The sequence below is a fragment of the Macaca mulatta genome, chromosome 18 (genome assembly GCF_049350105.2).
Source record: "Macaca mulatta isolate MMU2019108-1 chromosome 18, T2T-MMU8v2.0, whole genome shotgun sequence".
Classification (NCBI taxonomy): domain Eukaryota; kingdom Metazoa; phylum Chordata; class Mammalia; order Primates; family Cercopithecidae; genus Macaca; species Macaca mulatta.
In genome coordinates, this window is record NC_133423.1 from 55716040 (window position 1) to 55734424 (window position 18385).

General features: G+C 43.2%; 1 protein-coding gene across 8 annotated transcripts in view; it reads left to right on the top strand.

Annotated features, from left to right (window-relative positions):
* Nucleotides 1–18385, top strand: part of TPGS2 (tubulin polyglutamylase complex subunit 2) — a 48951-nt gene that overhangs the window by 13348 nt on the left and 17218 nt on the right. For all 8 annotated transcript variants that reach the window (NM_001260587.2, XM_077974670.1, XM_015121733.3 and 5 more), the window contains 4 exon segments: nt 6302–6389; nt 8674–8802; nt 15538–15651; nt 17246–17406. In NM_001260587.2, coding sequence (NP_001247516.1) covers nt 6302–6389; nt 8674–8802; nt 15538–15651; nt 17246–17406 — 492 coding nt within the window.

Consider the following 18385-nt stretch of genomic DNA (forward strand, 5'->3'; position numbering starts at 1 on the left):
AATGGGGCAATACTCGATGTGCTATTTTCTTACCTACTTTTGTCTCCTAAGCAGTGGAGGGTAGAAGTTTTGGACTGCTCTGAAACTCCCTTGTCTCACTTTCTCACCCTAGAGGTTACTAAAGAGCATGTTGCCACAGGAGCAGGCTTGATAAGCCACCCCTGCTGTGTGCCTGCTTCCAGAAGTGCTTGTACCAGAGAAGCAGGAGGATCCCAAGGGGCTGATAATTCTTGCTTCTCTAGAGAACTGACCCTAGAGACCCATCTCCTTGGAGACACCTCATTTAGAGCCCAACCTCCCTCTGGTGTACCTGGTAACCACAGCTGCATAAATACATTCAGATAAAGCCCCCTGAGAAGGGGCCCTCTGCCCCTTTGGGCAAATATAGCTCTGTGGGAAGCTCACAGATACATTATACTAGTAAGGATATGGAAGCATTTTGATGTGGGAAAAACAGACTAGAGTAGAAGTCTTATGCCAGCTCTGGACCCTTGGCTAAGTCATGTAACTTCTCTGGAACTCATGTTCATCATGTATGAAATAAGTAATTTGAAATCATGAAATCAGTGTTATTGAAGGACTCTTCCAGCTGTAATCTAGTCTTTCATGATTCCGTACTACAAATCCAGGAAGAAAAGTTGACAACTGAAACCTAAATGATCATATACCTGCTGTAGTCCCCTGAGGTTGGAGGGAAATATGAACAACCTTTTTCCATTTTTATATATTTCACCATTTTTTCTTCTTAAATACACAGTTTCAGTTTGCCTGCCTCTGTGCAGCTGTATGATTCATGTTCATTGTGCCTGCTACCTGCCTTTTGTCATGATGGTCCATAGTAAGGCCCAGTGCCTACACTGAGCTTTTCATCTTTCAAGCACCAGGAAAGCATCTGCCTCTTAGTTCTAATGGCATCCTGATGCCAGGAGAGTTCTGTTATTGTTAAGCATTTCAGTGACATTTCATAGTTGCAGATGGCTTTACAATTCTTGATTGGTTACACCCTCCAATCCCCAGATAAAAATTCAGTTTACTGATAGTGAAACCATGGTCCACAGAAACCAAACGATTTAGCAGAATATCTCCTTTTTTTCAGGCTCAGTTTTTCTACAGTCTACAGAGTGGGTTCTGAACCTTCTTGAAGAGCTGTTCCTTACATGCCCCACTGTGAATTTATGATAAGCATTTCCAGTAGAAGAAATCACCCTGCGACACCATGTCACTAGTGACCCCCTCACCTCATGCTCTTACTCTGCCTGGGAGATTCTCTATGTTCTCCACCAGTCAACCCTTCTCTCTAGCACTTCACTTCTTTCTGCTGGCAGCTTCCCCATAGGGGCGTCCCATCTCTTTAAAATTAAAAACAAAAAACCTTCAACGTATGTCTCCTTCTAGCTATTTAGCTATTTGTTCCTTTTCATGCCAAGTGTGTAGAAAAATTGTCTACACCAGGGGTTGGGAAATGTTTTCTTTAGAGGACCAGATAGTTTATGCTCTGGTGTTACAGTCTCTGTCACAACTACTCATTTCTGCCATTGTAGCTGTGAAAGCAGCCATCAACAGTACTGATATGCATGGGTGTGACTGTGTTCAAATGAAACATTTTTACAAAAACAGGTGACAGGGTAGATCCAGTGGCCATAGTTTACGAATTATCATCCTTCCTTCATTTCTCAGTTATTCATCCTGCCACAGCCTCTCTTTAGCCACCACCATTCTTGGATACCATTCTGTCAAAATCACTAGGACCTCTCCACGGCTAAAGACTGACTTCATCTCACTTGGTATCACTCCTGCATGCCTCCCAGTTAGCCAATCCCTTCTCTGCTAGCCTCTCCTCCCTTGGATGCAGAAGCACAACTCTGATTCTTTCCTTCCTCGCAGACTCTTCCCTCCTAGTTCTCTTTGCCCCTTCAGCTCCACAACACTTACCTGTTCAACATTTGTCTCTATATAAATTAGGAATATGTTTGACTTAAGGAAAGATAAACTAGCAATAGCTTAAGCAAATAGGAATTGATACTTTTCATGTAACAAGTCTTGAGGTAGACAGTTGCAGTTGGTTCATCAGCCCTGATAATGTTAAGCCGTTATCTCTGTAATTCTTTTGTCCTTTTTCTTTATGGTGCCTCTGAATAGAAGAAACACACACTGTTTTTCCTCTCTTGTTATTCCGCAACAATCAACACAGAAAATTTCCATGACCAAATGTGTGTGTGTTGCAAGGGGGAGTTCTCAAACACATCAACAAGCAATCAGTTCTGCAGTGAATACCAGCTGGGTGTCCTCCAATTCAATTCCGACACTGTCTCCCTGGAGATAGTGTCAGATCCCGTAGGTTAAGGGCTCAGTCTCACAGGACTGCCCCTCACTTCCAATGCCAACTGCAAGTCCCAGGTTGTTTTACCTGTGCTGCTGACCCACCAGCTATAAATTGGGGTTCCCATGACCCCCTCCTCAGGTTCAGTTAATTTGCTGGAGTGGCTCACAGAACTCAGAAGAACACTTACTTAACATTTATAGGTGTATTACAAAGGAAACAGATGAAGAGATGCACAGGGCAAGGTGTAGTGGGAGGGCGGGGAACCTCCCTGCCATCCGAGAGCATGCCACCCTACAGGAACTTCCATGTGCTCAGCTGTCCGGAAGCTCTTCAAACTGTCTTTTGCCGTTTTATGGAGGATTCATTATGTAGACATGATTGATTAAACCATCGGTCATTGATGATCAACTTACCCTTCAGCCCCTCTTCCCTCCCTGAGGTTAGGGGGTGGAGCTGAAAGTTCCAACCTACTCCCTGCCTTGGTTGTTCTGGTGATAATCCCCCATCCTGCAGCTACCTTGGAGATGCCAGTCATTTGTGAACTCTTTTGCACACAAAAAGATACCACTTTGGAGATTCCAAGGATTTTAGAAATTGTATGCCAGGAATCTGGGACAGAGACCAAATATAAATTTCACAATATCATAGTAGCAAAATAACTGCTAAAGTCTCAGCTATCATTTCCAAGCTCAAAAAACAAAAAAGAGGTAAGGGATGTTACTAGGCACATCTGTCACCTTTTAACAGGACAGTGAAAGTTTTCTTAGAAACCTTGTCTTTTGGACTTGTGTTTACATTTTAATGTCCAGCACTAATTGCAGGAGATTCTGTAACCTCAGCAAAACAAAAGCGTTCAGTTAACGAAGCCCTCCACCTCTCCTAAGGTGGAAGTTTGAGAATATATTCGGGAATTCTCTTGGGGATCTCACACTATCCCTCCACAGCTCATCCAGGTTTTCCTCCACTTTGTGGAATGTCCTCCCTGAGAAGAGTTTCAGGAGGTGCCGTTGTGCTCACTGCCACAATTTCCAGCAATGTTCTCACGCTTCTTGATGGACGTCCTGGGCAGCTCTTCACCTGACCCTGGCTGCAGACCAGCCAGAGAGCCAGCTCAGCGTGGACCAGCACCTACAGAAACATTGATTTCTGTCCTGTGGCCCCTATGCTGACCTGATCCTGCATCTGCTCCCAAGTTGGGAAGTGGCCTCTAAAAGTGAGGGGAACAATGGGGTGCAGGATTGTCCAGGAGTAGAAAAGGTGAGTAGAAGGCAATGGACAGCCCCTAGCCCTTCCCTTAAGGCCCAGTGCTATTGATTTTCTGGAGTCTTGTTGATAGCTCCCAAAACAAAAATGTGGCTCAGGTCCTTCATCCAATGAAAGAGTAACAGAGCTTGTGGTGGACTCTTTCTAAAGTAGCTTAAAGAAACCATTGTCGATTGTCTCAAGAGAAGAAGGAAAGATTAAAAATTAGGAACTATGTGACAGAATCACCATTGGGCTAGAGATCGCAGATACCATCTTGATGCAATCAGCTGTTATTTCAGACACCAGTTGGTGTTATTCTTCCTTGTTGGCTTTCTCCCCAGACCCTCCCTCCAATCCTGATAATACCCTTGTCCATTTACTTTCTGCCAATCTTCCTCCTCCCCACCCTCCTATTACAGCCCCCAAAATATAGACTGAGCATGAACCTGTGCAGGAAGAAGCCCTCTGATGTGGGCAGATTGCCCCCTGTGGAAAAGCAAACTCTTTTCAGGTTGGTTAGAAGAGAAATTTTAAAACGGCAGTAACTGAGTCACTGGCCAGAAAAAAAAAATGGTGAAATATGTTAAAATTAGGAGAGGTTGTTTATGTTTCTCTCCATCCTGAAGGGGCTGAAGCAGGTATGTGGTCATTTAAGTTTTGGTTGTGAACCTTTCTTCCTGGATTTGCCCCACTCGGAAGAGCTACATGTAGTAGGAAGGCTGGAGCACTGCAGACCCAGCAACTGCCCCAGGGGTGCTTGGGGCAGAAGGGTCTGCAGCAAAGAGCAGCAGAGCCAAGGCCGCTAGTCATTTAAATTAGAATGACAGTGAGGGATTGATGTTTTTCATGAAGTTGGTTTACTTGAAAATTTTTATGTATATTAGTATGTGAAATATGTATTAAATATTGGATTTCACAGATTTTTTTCTATTTGTATGAATTTTGAATAATTGTAAAAATTACTGGTATAAAATAATACCAAAATCTCTTTCTTGGGTGAAATAAATACCATAACAGATGTTATAATTACTATTACTGAAATTATTCAGCATGACTTACATATGAACAATGCCAAATAGTCCACCAGCCCTCAGCCTGGATCTCATAGAATCCCCATTAAGAAAGGCTGACAGACAGTAGTTTCCTCGTCTTCACCACTAGATGGCACTAGTGATCAAAATGTCAGAGGGATGCTGGCCTTTTGGAGTGAAAAGAGGAGCAAGGACCTCGTCAGAACACTGGTAACTGTAGGCTTCCTGTACCAGGGTTTTAGGGGTGGGAGAAAGGCATTCTGCAAGTGCATTTTTTCTTCTGAAAGCACAGATAATGTGGCCACACAGGAGGCAATAGGAGCAAGCCCCTAACTCCAAATAGTAGGAAAACAAATTAGTCCAAGGAGTCTGAGAGTCTCTTAAATTTCACATCTGTGAGACTGGGTACTAAATAGTGGACACAGAAAAAACAAAACTTGATCAGAACATACATTTCAGTTCATAAATAAAGGAAATTTAAAACATGTTTCATTAAAATGACAGCTGTTGTCCATTTAATAATCTAAAAACACTGCTTAAAATCTCTGGCAAGCTTGAAGGTTTCTCTTTATCTATAGTTCCTGAAGATGCTGTGGCTGTGAATAATAATAATTTCCTAGTCTCCTCTCTTCCTGTCAAACTCACACCCCCTCGTACTGCCAGTGTTCTGTATATTAAGTCTTAGAGTTTATTCTTGAATATAGATTCACAGAGTGACATGTTCAAGGTCACTCAGCTACTGGCAGAGTTGGGAAGTGAACTCAGATCATCCTTCTACATGATGCTTTCCCACGCGTTGGGTACCTAGAACTGACTGACAGGATGACCTAATGCAGTCCTGACATAAGCAGTTGTCAGTATCACATCTCAGAAGGGTCCGGTAAGCCACAAGCTTGGATAGTTATTAACATGTTGCCTCTTTGCCTCTATAACTACATCAAGAAGTCACTCTACGGGGCCTAGGAAATGAATTGGAGAACTCATCCTTTGCACACTCCAGGGATTTGAGTTGGCTAGGGAAGACTGGTCATACACACACACAGATGTGAGTTACTTAGAATATAGGGCTTGTTCCTGGTATCTCCTGAAAGGATACTAAGCTCCTTCTTTGTGCTCTCCGCCAACAGTTTGGATGATTTCTTATCTAACAGTTTTGGATGATTTCGTATCCATGGATATGTGAAATATTTGAGTATATATGGTTACCTTCTAAGAGCTGTCAGAACTTAGACATTGCATAAGTTTTCTGGGAATGATATACTCTTCACTTTTAAGATGCTCTTATTTGTCCAATAATTTGTTTCAGAAAATAATATATGAGCATGGGTCTGAAATATATGGCATTGATTGCTTTGCTTGAACATTGTCAGACTTTACCTAGGACTTCCCCTCTCACCATGTTCCCCTGTCTCCTCTTCAGCTTGATCCCTTTGAGCTCCGTTGCCAGGCGGCTGCCCATTGAGGCATAATCATGGCAGAGCAGATACCTGGTTTGCTTTAGCTGCTGAAGAAAAAAAAAGGCAAACTGGAACTCTGCTTGCAAGACCCCAGTGCCTCTCTAATAGAGTTTTGTAGTTAACTATCAGAGCCTTCCTATTTCAGGGGCCTATAACATGGTAAACATGTCTCCAATGCCTTGAGGTATAGCCCTGTACCCTCTTTCCCAGCCCTGACCTGACACTTAGCTGCTTTATGATTCTAGAAGAATAACTGTGTGATGCCTGAAGATGTGAAGAACTTTTACCTGATGACCAATGGCTTCCACATGACATGGAGTGTGAAGTTGGATGGTGAGTTAGTCTCCTTGCTGTAGGGGAACATTTCCCTGGCTGAGAGATTGAATGGGGCAACTCTGAGGGCCCTTTGATTTTTGAGTCTTTGAATCTGGATGGTTTTCATGGGTACTCCTCAAGTGCCATGTCCAGAAGCTGTGATTATGTCCCAAAACTAACAGATACCATCATTGCTTCACCCACCACAAACCCCACGACAGTCTAGCAGTATGGAACTGGAAGTTCAATGTAGAGTCTACCTGTAGGAATAGGGTGGAGAAAATCATTAATTACTACATAAAAAACCCTAGCCACCTCAAACGTAAAGCCTCAGAAGACTCCACCTTGGAGCAGACCCCTCAGGGTAGGCTGCATTGACAGTCTCTAGTGTTTATCATGGGGGCCACTTAATCTCTTTCAGGCTCCTTCCTTTACTCCCACCATCATAAAGAACTCAGGGCCCTAACCCTCAAGCCAGAATCTTTGCTTCTCTCCTTCACATCACCTCAGCCTAAGTCACCAGCTATCTCAGTTCACAGGCTGCCATCTTTATCCTTTAATGTGTCTAGGACAAAACGTGTGTGAGGATGTGGGAACTCACAAGTTTGTACATGTCAGATTGTTAAGTACTACGTAGGCGTGAAAGGCAATGCTGAACATTTAGGTGAAGACTCTTGAAAACATTTCATAGGCTAGAAAGCCCTGTCCAGCCACAGGAGCCCAGCCCATTCCTGGCACAGATTCCCCAGTCCCTCCCCTCCAGTCCATTATTGTCTCTGACTCCAACCAAATCTACTGTGGCCTTGGGAAGTACCCTACATTTCCCCACTGTGACTTCTGTTGCACTGCATATCTACAGAGCAGACTTCTCCCCTTCATTGCCTCGGCCTTCTACCTACACACCTGAGTTCCCTGTTTGGGTGATTTCCAAAGCCTTCCTGTCTGTCTTGCACTGCTGGGAGGTACTTTTTTTTTTTTTTTTTTTTTGAGATGGAGTCTCCCTCTGTTGCCCAAGCTGGAGTGCAGTGGTACGATCTCTGCTCACTGCAACCTCTGCCTCCTGGGTTCAAGAGATTCTCCTGACTCAGCCTCCTGAGTAGCTGGGATTACAGGCATGTGCCACCACACCTGGCTAATTTTTGAATTTTTAGTAGAGACAGGGTTTCACCATGTTGGTCAGACTGGTCTTAAACTCCTGAACTCATGATCTGCCCACCTCGGCCTCCCAAAGTGCTGGGATTACAGGTGTGAGGCACCGTGCCCAGCCTGAGGTACTTTTTTATAGCTTGCTAGTGAATATTGAACATTAGCTTTTATCTTAGAATCATTTCCTCCTATGGCTTAGAAACCATCCTTGTCACCAGCATCAGAACATGGCTGTGGCTTTTGGTATCTGGAGCAACACAGAGGGGACAGAGACTAAGCCAACTGGCAGACTCTCCCTGGCCTACATCCTTGGAACAGGCTAGCCCCCTCACAAGCCTGCTTCAGAGAATAAAAGTTTCATGAATGAGTCCCAGTTCATTGTTGTAAAACCTTCTCTAATTTAATCTCCCCAAGCCCAGTCCTCTTATCCCATTACCATAACCATTATATACTGAACAGCCTAAGTCAGTGACAGAAAAGGCAACAGAGGCATCTTCTGCTGTTTGCCTGTTTAGTGGTCTTTTCTTCTTAGAGATTCCATGGTCTATACACAGGTTGTTTTATTGCTTTAAGCCATTCCAGTTTTTCAGCAGTCAAATAAAGAAAATATGCAGCTTCCTAGTCTGTATGTACACCCTAATCACAGAAGACTAGAACCAAGCAAGAAGGCTGCCAAATTCTTATCACTGAGTAAGGGAAAATGATAAAGAGAAGGGAGGAAATTTTTTATCATGAAAGCTTATAACAAGAATAGAAGGGGTCCATTATATAATCAAAGCTATTCCTCCTTCAGAAAACGTTTATGCAGAATACTTGCTAAACAAAGGAGAAAGGAAGCAAAAAACATTTTAAAGTCCTTTACCCTTCAGATGTCCCTAGGCTCAGATTTCCCAGTTCTTTGAAAATTTTCTTCAACTCTACCCTAATACATACAATGGGGGCTCTTCATCACCCATGGCCCCCACTTCCTTTTTTGTATGAAAGGTTGGTACTTTGGAATATGCAGTGAGTAATCCTCTTCTTCCCACCTTCCATCAGATTCCTCAGCCATGGGGCCAAACAATACCTGGGCTTAGGTTATTCAAGCAGAATCTTGTGATAACCATTGTAACTAGGCTGTTACTCCATGTAATTCTCCTTACGCATGTTCCCCTAGAGCACATTATTCCACTGGGCAGCATGGCAATTAACAGCATCTCAAAACTGACTCAGCTCACCCAGTCTTCCATGTATTCACTTCCTAATGCGCCCACTCTGGCAGACCTGGAGGACGATACACATGAAGGTAGGAAGAAGATGCCAGGGTTGGTATCTTTGTTTTGTTTCCAGCATCCAGCTTCATGCCTGGTACATAGTAGGTACTTAATGAATCTTGGTGCATGAATGGCACATAGTAGGTACTTAATGAATCTTGGTGCATGAATGAATGTTAAAGATTAAACTTCACTCAACATTTCAGTATCAGGAGGATTCAGAAACACAGCAATCTAAATACAGCTCCTTTCCTCTCCATTCTTACCTCCAAGCTCTTTGCCACTTCTCAGAGAAATGGCTCATAAGTCAAGTGGCTGCTAAAACCTAGGAGCAGCTGGGTATAAGTGAGGACTTAGTCAGAGTTGTTTTAGTCATATATAACAGATGTAGTTACAATGTTTAAATAGCAATTTATTTTTCTCATAACAAGATATCTGGAACTAGGCTGATGTAGCTGCTTGAGAAAGCCAATGATAAAGTCTCCCTCTGGCACTGTGCTGCACCAGCTTTTGGATTTGGTTTTCATCCTTATGGTTGAGGAAGGTGGGCTTTTCCTGTCAGGAAAAAGACGAGTAAAAGGCAAAGGGCAAAATACCTGGCTGTTTGCAGAATCTCTCCCTTTTGATCAAGAAAACAATAGTTTTCTCCACAGCACCTCCTGATAGCTATTAGAAGAGTCAAATGGCAACCCAGGTTGCCAGGGGTCTGAGAAGGTAAATAGTTTTAGTTGTGCAGTATGGCTTCCTTGAACAGAACTTGGCTTTCATTAAGAAAGAAAGGAGGAACAAACAGTGAATAGTCAACTAATGTCTCCAATACTGACCTTGGAGTTCACTAAGCCCTGGCAGAGAAAATTGGTGTAAGGCTTTCTCCTCTGATTGGATGAGCAATTGAAGAATAGTACCAGAGGAGTTCAGGGGCAGAGGCTGGACAGTGATGGGTCCTGGAAAGAGCCTGTCACACAAAGATTTGTGGAATTTCCAGGGGTAGGAAAAAGGTCTCGCTGTCTTTATATGTGTGGGGTGGGCTTCTCTAAAAGGTGAAGAAGTAGTCAAATAGGTGGGCTAAGTCTTCCCTGCTCTTGAGGCTGGAAGAGAAGTGGTAGAGTAGATAACAGAGAGGCTTCCTGGGATCACATTGTTCCACATACAGTTGGAGATAAAAACCATTTGGCCTTCTGATACTTGCTAGATTCGTGCATTTTAGGATAGTGCAACAAGTATACCTAAGTCTCATTAAACCTAAATGGAAAAACACTGACTTTTCTCAGGGGACTCAGCAGTCAGGGAGAGGATGATCAGGAAAAAATAGAATACACAATCAGCCGGGTGCAGTGGTATGAGCCTATATTCCTAGCTACCTGTAAGGCTGAGGCAAGAGGATCACTGGATCCCAGGAGATTGAGGCTGTAGTGTGTTATCATCACATCTGTAAATCACCACTGATCGCTTGAGCCCATGAGTTTGAGGCTGTAGCATGCTGTGATCACACCTGTGAATAGCCACCACACTCTAGCCTGGGCAAAATAGTGAGATCCCATCACTATTTTTAAAAAAATATACAACCAGAGAAATAAAACTGCTAGAGGACACAGATAAAAATCTAAAGAACAAGAATACTTAAGGAGATTTAAGACAACATAAAGACGTTCTATGGATAAAAACAAAGATTATCAAACAATTGACCACATGAATTGAAGAAGAGTATATGTATTTTATTGAGACCTGAGTTAGCCTGAAAAATCACGTGCAAGAAATATCTTAAAGCATAGATGAATACATTTAAAAGAGGGGAATTATGAAGGAAAAGGTAGGAATTAAGTGAAGTGGAAAACAGATTTAGGACACTTTCCATTGGAATTATAGGTGCTCAAAAAACAGAGAATAGATGGAAAGGCAGTAAATACATACTAATTAAAAAAACCTCTCTGCAGATGGAAAGGGCTCACCTAGACCCAAGTTGAGCAGATGAGAAAACACAGATACCTATGCATATCCTGATATGGAGAAAATTACAAGCTTCTAGGCAAAAATAACAAATTACTTGTGAGGGAATAATAAGCAGACTGGCATTAACTCAGCAGATGAGGACATACAACCCCATGAATGAGAACCAGCACAGAGAACAGGTAACACATCAGCAGTGGTTACCAGAGGCTTGGGGTGGGGAGGCTGGACAGGGAAAGGGGAAATGTTGGTCAACAGGCATAGTTTCAGTGAGACAGGAGGAATAAGTTCTGGTGATCTATTGCACAGCATAATGACTATAGCTAATAATGTGTATTTCAAAATAGCTAAAAGAAAGGATTTTAAATGTTCTCACCACAAAGAAATGATAAATACTAGTGGTGGGTATGCTAATTAGCCCAATGTGATCTTTCCACAATGCATAGACGTCTTAAAATAGCATGTTGTTCTCCATCAATATATACAATTATTATTTGTCAATTAAAAATAAAACTTTAAAAAAAATTAATTAAGAAAAAAAAAAGAGGGCCAGGTGCGGTAGCTCACACCTGCAATCCCAGCACTTTGGGAGGCCAAGGTGGGCAAATCATGAGGTCAGGAGATCAAGACCATCCTGGCCAACATGGTAAAACCCCGATTCTACTAAAAATACAAAAATTAGCCAGGTGTGGTGGCGTGCACCTGTAATCCCAGCTACTCTGGAGGCAGAGGTTGCAGTGAGCCAAGATCATGCCACCGCACTCCAGCCCGGCAACAGAGCAAGACTCCATCTCAAAAAAAAAAAAAAAAAAAAGCAAAAGAGATCCATTGGTACTACTAAGAGTGACGTCATTAGATACGGAGTACAAAACGATAGGCTTATATGCCCCCATGGAGGTAAAACCAAACTGAAATTTCAGGGAGGAACTGAAAAAAACAGTGACATTGTAGATTTGAAGAAAAAAAAAATTCAAATATTGACATTGGGTTTATAATATGGCAGAATCTCTTTTACCAGAGCAAGGCTTCTGCAGATAATACTCTGCACTCTGGAAGGAGTTTAAAAACATGTGTCTTAAAGGACTGGAGAGTAGTCAAAAGCAGGCAGAAGCTGAAGTGGTGTCTACAGTTGGCAGAAAGGAGCCACACTGAGTTTTCTGTTCTTACAACTTTTCACCTAAGGGCAGACCTCAGTGAGCACCAGGCAGGGCTGCTAAAACTTGGTGGGAACATATCGCCTGGACTTTTTATTTCATCCAAGATGGAGTAACAGAACAGATTTATCTACCCACCTGGAGCAACAGTGACAAAGAACACAGACAAAATACATAAAACAGTGATTTTCAAGCACTGGCCATCAGGCAACAAAGGACAGTGAGCCCTGAGAGATGGGAAACAAATAAGGTGAGCCCTACAATTTCCCTAAAGAGAGATTCCAGTCCACAGCATAAAGAGGGAGACCTGGATGGGCGCGGTGGCTCACACTTGTAATCCTAGCACTTTGGGAGGCCAAGGCGGGTGGATCACCAGGTCAGGACATCAAGACCATCCTGGCCAACACGGTGAAACCCCATCTCTACGAAAAATACAAAAATTAGCTGGGCATGGTGGCATGTGCTTGCAATCCCAGCTACTCGGGAGGCTGAGGCAAGAGAATCGCTTGAACCAGGGAGTCGGAGGTTGCAGTGAGCTGAGATCATGCCACTGCACTCCAGCCTGGCGACAGAGCAAGATTCCCTCTCTAAATAAATAAATAAATAAAGAGACCCAGGCAGGACCCATAGCACTCCCTGAGTTAGAAGACAGAGCTGAGAGTCCAGACACCTAGAGTTCACAGGACTAAGTAACAGATAGGTGAATGCTGCATAAAGGGAAAATCCCAGAGATCTGCAATATTTGGAAAAGAATTGATAAGCACATGTATGCAAAGAAACTGTCTAAGGCCAGAGGACAAAACCACTCATGGTGATAGGAGGAATAATGCCCAGTACTCACACAGGACCAGGAATAGTGCCTGCTTCAGCCAGACAGGCTAAAACACCTCATGATTTGGACAGCATTAGATAGAGTACTCAAAAGAATGTTGCCGCAGCAATGGAAAATAATTAGCCCTAAGTAAATACTGCCCTAGTCCTGCCTGACAGATCTTAAGAGGGGTTTCTTGTTATCATTTGTGTTTCTTGATTACGCCTGTAATCCCAGCGCTTTAGGAGGCCGAGGCCAGAGGATCACTAGAGCCCAGGAGTTTGAGATCAGCCGAGGCACCATAGTGAAACTCCATCTCTACAAAAAATTTAAAAATTACCCATGTGTGGTGGCCACGCCTGTGGTCCCCAGCTACTTGGGAGTGTGAGGCAGAAGGATTGCTTGAACCCAGGAGGTCAAGGCTAAGAAGGAAGAGGGCCTAAAGTATCTGTTTCCAAGTAACTTAACTGTGTCAGAGAACAAAGCTCAAGAATATTTACAGAAATATAAAAATATCCAACACTCAGCAATGCATATATAGTAATAGTTACTATAACTATATTCTCTGTGTCAAAAAAATAAGAACAGACATGGAAGATACGTGTGTGTGTATGTATTTGTATGTGTATAGAGAGAGAATATATATACCCCCAAATTATATGTATATAATGTTATATATTATATATGGAATATATATATATCCATCCCAAATTTAACTTTTAGAGATGGAAACTTGTTTCTGATATGAAAAATGCAGTGGATTGGATTATTAGTGGCTAAGACATTGCAGAAGAAAAGACTAGAGAACTTCAACACATAATAGAAGCTATCCAAAGTTACACAGAAAAAAAAAGTATTTATAATGAAAAGAGTATCAGTGACCTGAGGGATAACACATGGTATAATGTATGTGTAATTGAAGTCTTTGAGAAGAGGTGTCAGGGGCTAGAAAATATTTGAAGAAATAATGGCCCAAAAGCTTACCAATTTCAGGGTAACTATAAATCAACATATCCAATAAGCTTCATAAGCAAGGAACAAGAAACGTAAATGGTAACAAGAAACACCATAATCAGATTTTTCAAAATCAAAGATAAAGAGAAAATCATAAATGCAGCCAAAAGGAAAAGACAAATTACATACAAAAGAACAAAGATAAGGATAACAGCATATTTCTCCTTAAAAGCAATTCAAGTGAGATCAAATACTCAAAGGAAAAAACAGGTTGGTCAGTGGTTCACGCCTGTATCCCAGCACTTTAGGAGGCTGAGGCCAGAGGATCACTAGAGCCCAGGAGTTTGAGATCAGCCTAGGCACCATAGCGAAACTCCATCTCTACAAAAAATTTAAAAATTACCCGGGTGTGGTGGCCACGCCTGTGGTCCCCAGCTACTTGGGAGTCTGAGGCAGGAGGATTGCTTGAACCCAGGAGATCGAGGGCACAATGAACCATGTTCACATGCCACTGCACTCCAGCCCAGGTGACAGAGTGGAGACCCTGTCTCAAAAAAATAAAATAAAATAAAATAATCAACCCACAATTCTATACCCATTGAAAATATCTTTCAAAAACAAAGGACTTCCAGTCTGTCTCCCTGGATCTTAAAAAGGCCTTTTTGAAAAACAATCTGGCAACATCTATTCTGTTGCAGGCAATCTGTCCCATATAATGAAAGCACCAGAATATAAGGGCATGTACCAAGAAGATTATTGTAGCATTCACAACCAAGTAATGGTAGGTAAATGCCTATCAATAGAGGAATGGTGGAATAAATGAGGGTACTTCACTCCCACAGACTATGAAATAGTCATTTAAAAAGAATGAATTAGGCCGGGCGCGGTGGCTCAAGCCTGTAATCCCAGCACTTTGGGAGGCCGAGACGGGCGGATCACGAGGTCAGGAGATCGAGAGACGATCCCGGCTAACACGGTGAAACCCCGTCTCTACTAAAAAATACAAAAAAATAGCCGGGCGAGATGGCAGGCGCCTGTAGTCCCAGCTACTCGGGAGGCTGAGGCAGGAGAATGGCGTAAACCCGGGAGGCGGAGCTTGCAGTGAGCTGAGATCCGGCCACTGCACTCCAGCCTGGGTGACAGAGCAAGACTCCGTCTCAAAAAAAAAAAAGAATGAATTAGAGTTATACCACATGACTTAGAGGGCTTTTCCATGACTGGCCGGGCGTGGTGGCTCTTGCCTGTAATCCCAGCACTTTGGGAGGCTGAGACGGGCAGATCACTTGGGGTCAGAAGTTCAAGACCAGTCTGGCCAACGTGCTGAAACCCCATCTCTACTAAAAAGACAGAAATTAGCCAGGCGTGGTGGCACACGCCGGTAGTCCCAGCTTCTCAGGAGGCTGAGGTGGGAGAATTGCTTCAACCCCGGAGGTGGAGGTTGCAGTGAGCCGAGATCACCCCATTGCACTCCAGCCTGGGCAACAGAGCGAGACTCCATCTCAGAAAAAAAGAAAGAAAGAAAGATTCAGATAATGTGTTTGCAATCCCACTTTTATAGAATAAACAATCTCAGGAAAGGAAATGAAGTTATGTCAGCATCAAGCCATTCAGATTGCTCGGTGGTCCCACTTCTAAGAAGTTAAGTTTGCTTTTCTCATGCCTCCTTTTCCCAGATTCCCTGACATTGTCTGTTGCTGATAGAGAAACCCAGACACAAGGCCTAGTCCATGAATGAGATCAGGCTTTAATTCAAATACAGAATTTATTTGAAAATACTACTTAAGCATACGTCTGAGATAAGGCTTTTTCCTTCGGTTTTTTCCACCGGGCAAAGTTGGATATATAGATATGTGTTTGAGTTGAGTTTGTTTGAACATTACCATTAACTTCTGGGTTTGCAGCCAGTGATGATCAGCCAGAGAAGCCTCACTTTGACTCTCGCAGTGTGATATTTGAGCTGGATTCATGCAATGGCAGTGGGAAAGTTTGCCTTGTCTACAAAAGTGGGAAACCAGGTAAGAATCATTTACAAGTGTGGTCCTGTAGTTTCGCTAGGGTCTTGCCTGACCTTGCTTGTCAGCCATGGCTCAGGAGACACATACCTCCTTGGCCTCTTGAGATGCTTCCAGGTTCCTTGTGTGTCCCAAACCCAGAAACCCCTTTGGTTCTCTCTGAGTATCTCCCTCTGGGCTAATTACTAGACCTTTTATCCATCTTCGTTTGTGAGTTATTGCCAAATAGTTGATGGGATTAGGATAATATGGGAGTAAAAACTAAAAGAAATAGACATTTTGTTTATAGACTCCTATAGCAAGTTCATGCACTAGATAAGCATTCAGAAAACACATTATCTTTTCTTTTATACTTCTCTGTCTAGGCCAATTAATAGCAATAAAAACCTGAATTACTAGACCAAAGACCCCAGATGGGAATGCCCTCAAGCAGCAGCTGCCACCTAGCCCCCTAACAGCACTTCAGACCCTAGCCTAGGGACTGTGAAACTACAGAGCTGGACAATGGCAAGCCCTCTTCAGCTAGCTGTCTGGTAGGGGTGAGAGGATGCAGACACTAGGATTTACCTCTAGGGGAAGGAGAAATCATCCAGCTGGAGGAATTGTTGCAAAGTAGTCTTGGAGCTGCATCTTGAACTATGGGGTAGGAATTAGATACCAGGTGGGGAGGAGGATTTGGTGGAGTAAAAGAGACAAGGGAGCATCCAAGCAAAGGGACAAATGGGTAAAAGCCAAGACGTGGGAAAATACAACTGATTTGTGGGGAATGACAAAAGAATTCCAATTCAGTGGACCACATGGTTCACATAGGGGATGAGGAGGAGATTAAGCCAGAAGGCCAATTGCTGTCTCTCAGGCACAGCTTTGAAAGCCAAGCAAAGGAGTTTGGACATAATGTGGAAGACAGTGGGGAGTCAATGAAAGTTGTTTTGTAAAATGGCAGGGATCATGACCACCAGCAGTTTTGACAAAGAAAGAGACTGGATGGATAACGGAGGGCACTTAGGGAGATGTTACAGCTATCTAGAGAGCAGAGGAAGTAGGATAGGCTTGAAGTAGTGAGAATGGAAAGTCAGAAACTGAGGCAGGACATCACACCACAGTATTGGCAAGACTCCAGGAGTGAACTGGGCTGGGCTCCTTCATGGTGGTTTTTTGTGGCGCTTTTTGTCTTTCATGGCATTGATAGAGACCTCTTCCAAAAAACCCCAAGCCATTCAATGTTTTTCTCTGTCAGGAAAGCTGAGACCACAGTATTCCACCCCCCTACCAGGGGAGGGGAGTGCTGATGACACACAGAAAAGGAGCAGCTGCCTAGATAGCCTGACTGGACTTCCCGATGGTCAGAGACCAGCAGATAGATCAATCTACCAATCTAGCCAAAATTTGTAAGAGTAGCAAAGGAACTGGTAAAGTGGCCACTAGAGAAGGAGACTGGAGGGTTAGAAGTGGGGCAGAAGGGGAACTTTTACTTTACATTTTCCATTCTCTCTGTTGGGATTTATTTTTTTAGACCATGAATATAACCTTTTATAGTTAAAAAGAAAACACTGTTAAACTATTCCTTATCTTTTATTTCCTTTGTCTTCTAATTCAGCATTAGCAGAAGACACCGAGATCTGGTTCCTGGACAGAGCGTTATACTGGCATTTTCTCACAGACACCTTTACTGCCTATTACCGCCTGCTCATCACCCACCTGGGCCTGCCCCAGTGGCAATATGCCTTCACCAGCTATGGCATTAGCCCACAGGCCAAGGTAAGGGAGGAACACCTGCCATCGCAAACTATGGTATATAACGAAATCTACTGAGGAAATGGTTACGTTGCAGGTTCCCAACTTCCCCATCTGATTCAGGAGATCTAGGGTGGGGCCCAGGAACCTGCATTTTCAATAAGCAAGACAGGTCATTCCAATGGACAGCTTCACGTTAGTGGTTCCCAAACTTGACTGATCCTCAGAATTAACTCGGGAGTTTTATTTTTAATTAAATTCTATTGGATAGTTTATGTCCCATGGCTTGTTCTGGGTTGGCAGTACATGCACCCAGGAAGAGTGAAAAGTCAGACTCTCACTCCCCTGTTCTCCAAGTGTGCTTCCCTAGTGGCAGCTGCTATTACGAGTTTCCTGTATGCCCTTCCCAAGATACTCATTGCACATAAAGCATGCATGCACGCTTCTGTTGTTCATTTTTTCTAAATCTCAAATGAGGTACTGTCCACGTGATTCTGCATCTTGTTCTTTTCACATAACTCTCCATCTTGGGGCTTATTCCCTTTCAGTGCATTTAGAGCACTTGTCCTCTTCAGTGGCTACAGGGTAGTCCATTGTGTGGGTGTGCCTCATTTATATTACAGATCTGGTCACCATTTCAGACACACAGATACCAGGTATACAACCTGGTTTGAAAACACCAAGTGTGGCTGTAAAAACTTTTGACTAGAGTGAGCTCATCTGGGCTTCTTCATGGTGGTTTCTTGCAGGTCTAAATTAGCAACAAATTAGGAACTGAGCTCCAGCTCACCTTACTATGTATGTATTCATCTAGTAGGCTTCATTTTCTTCAAACGTCACATAATTATAACATTTATCTGGTCAACATTGGGAGGCGGCTGTGATTTAAAAGGTAAATAAATGTGGATGCCCTTTGCCCTTGGCTGCCTGAGAAAACAGTAGGAAACAGAACACCAACAAGATATAACATCCCTCAGCAGAGGCCCACACTGGCCTCTGTCTC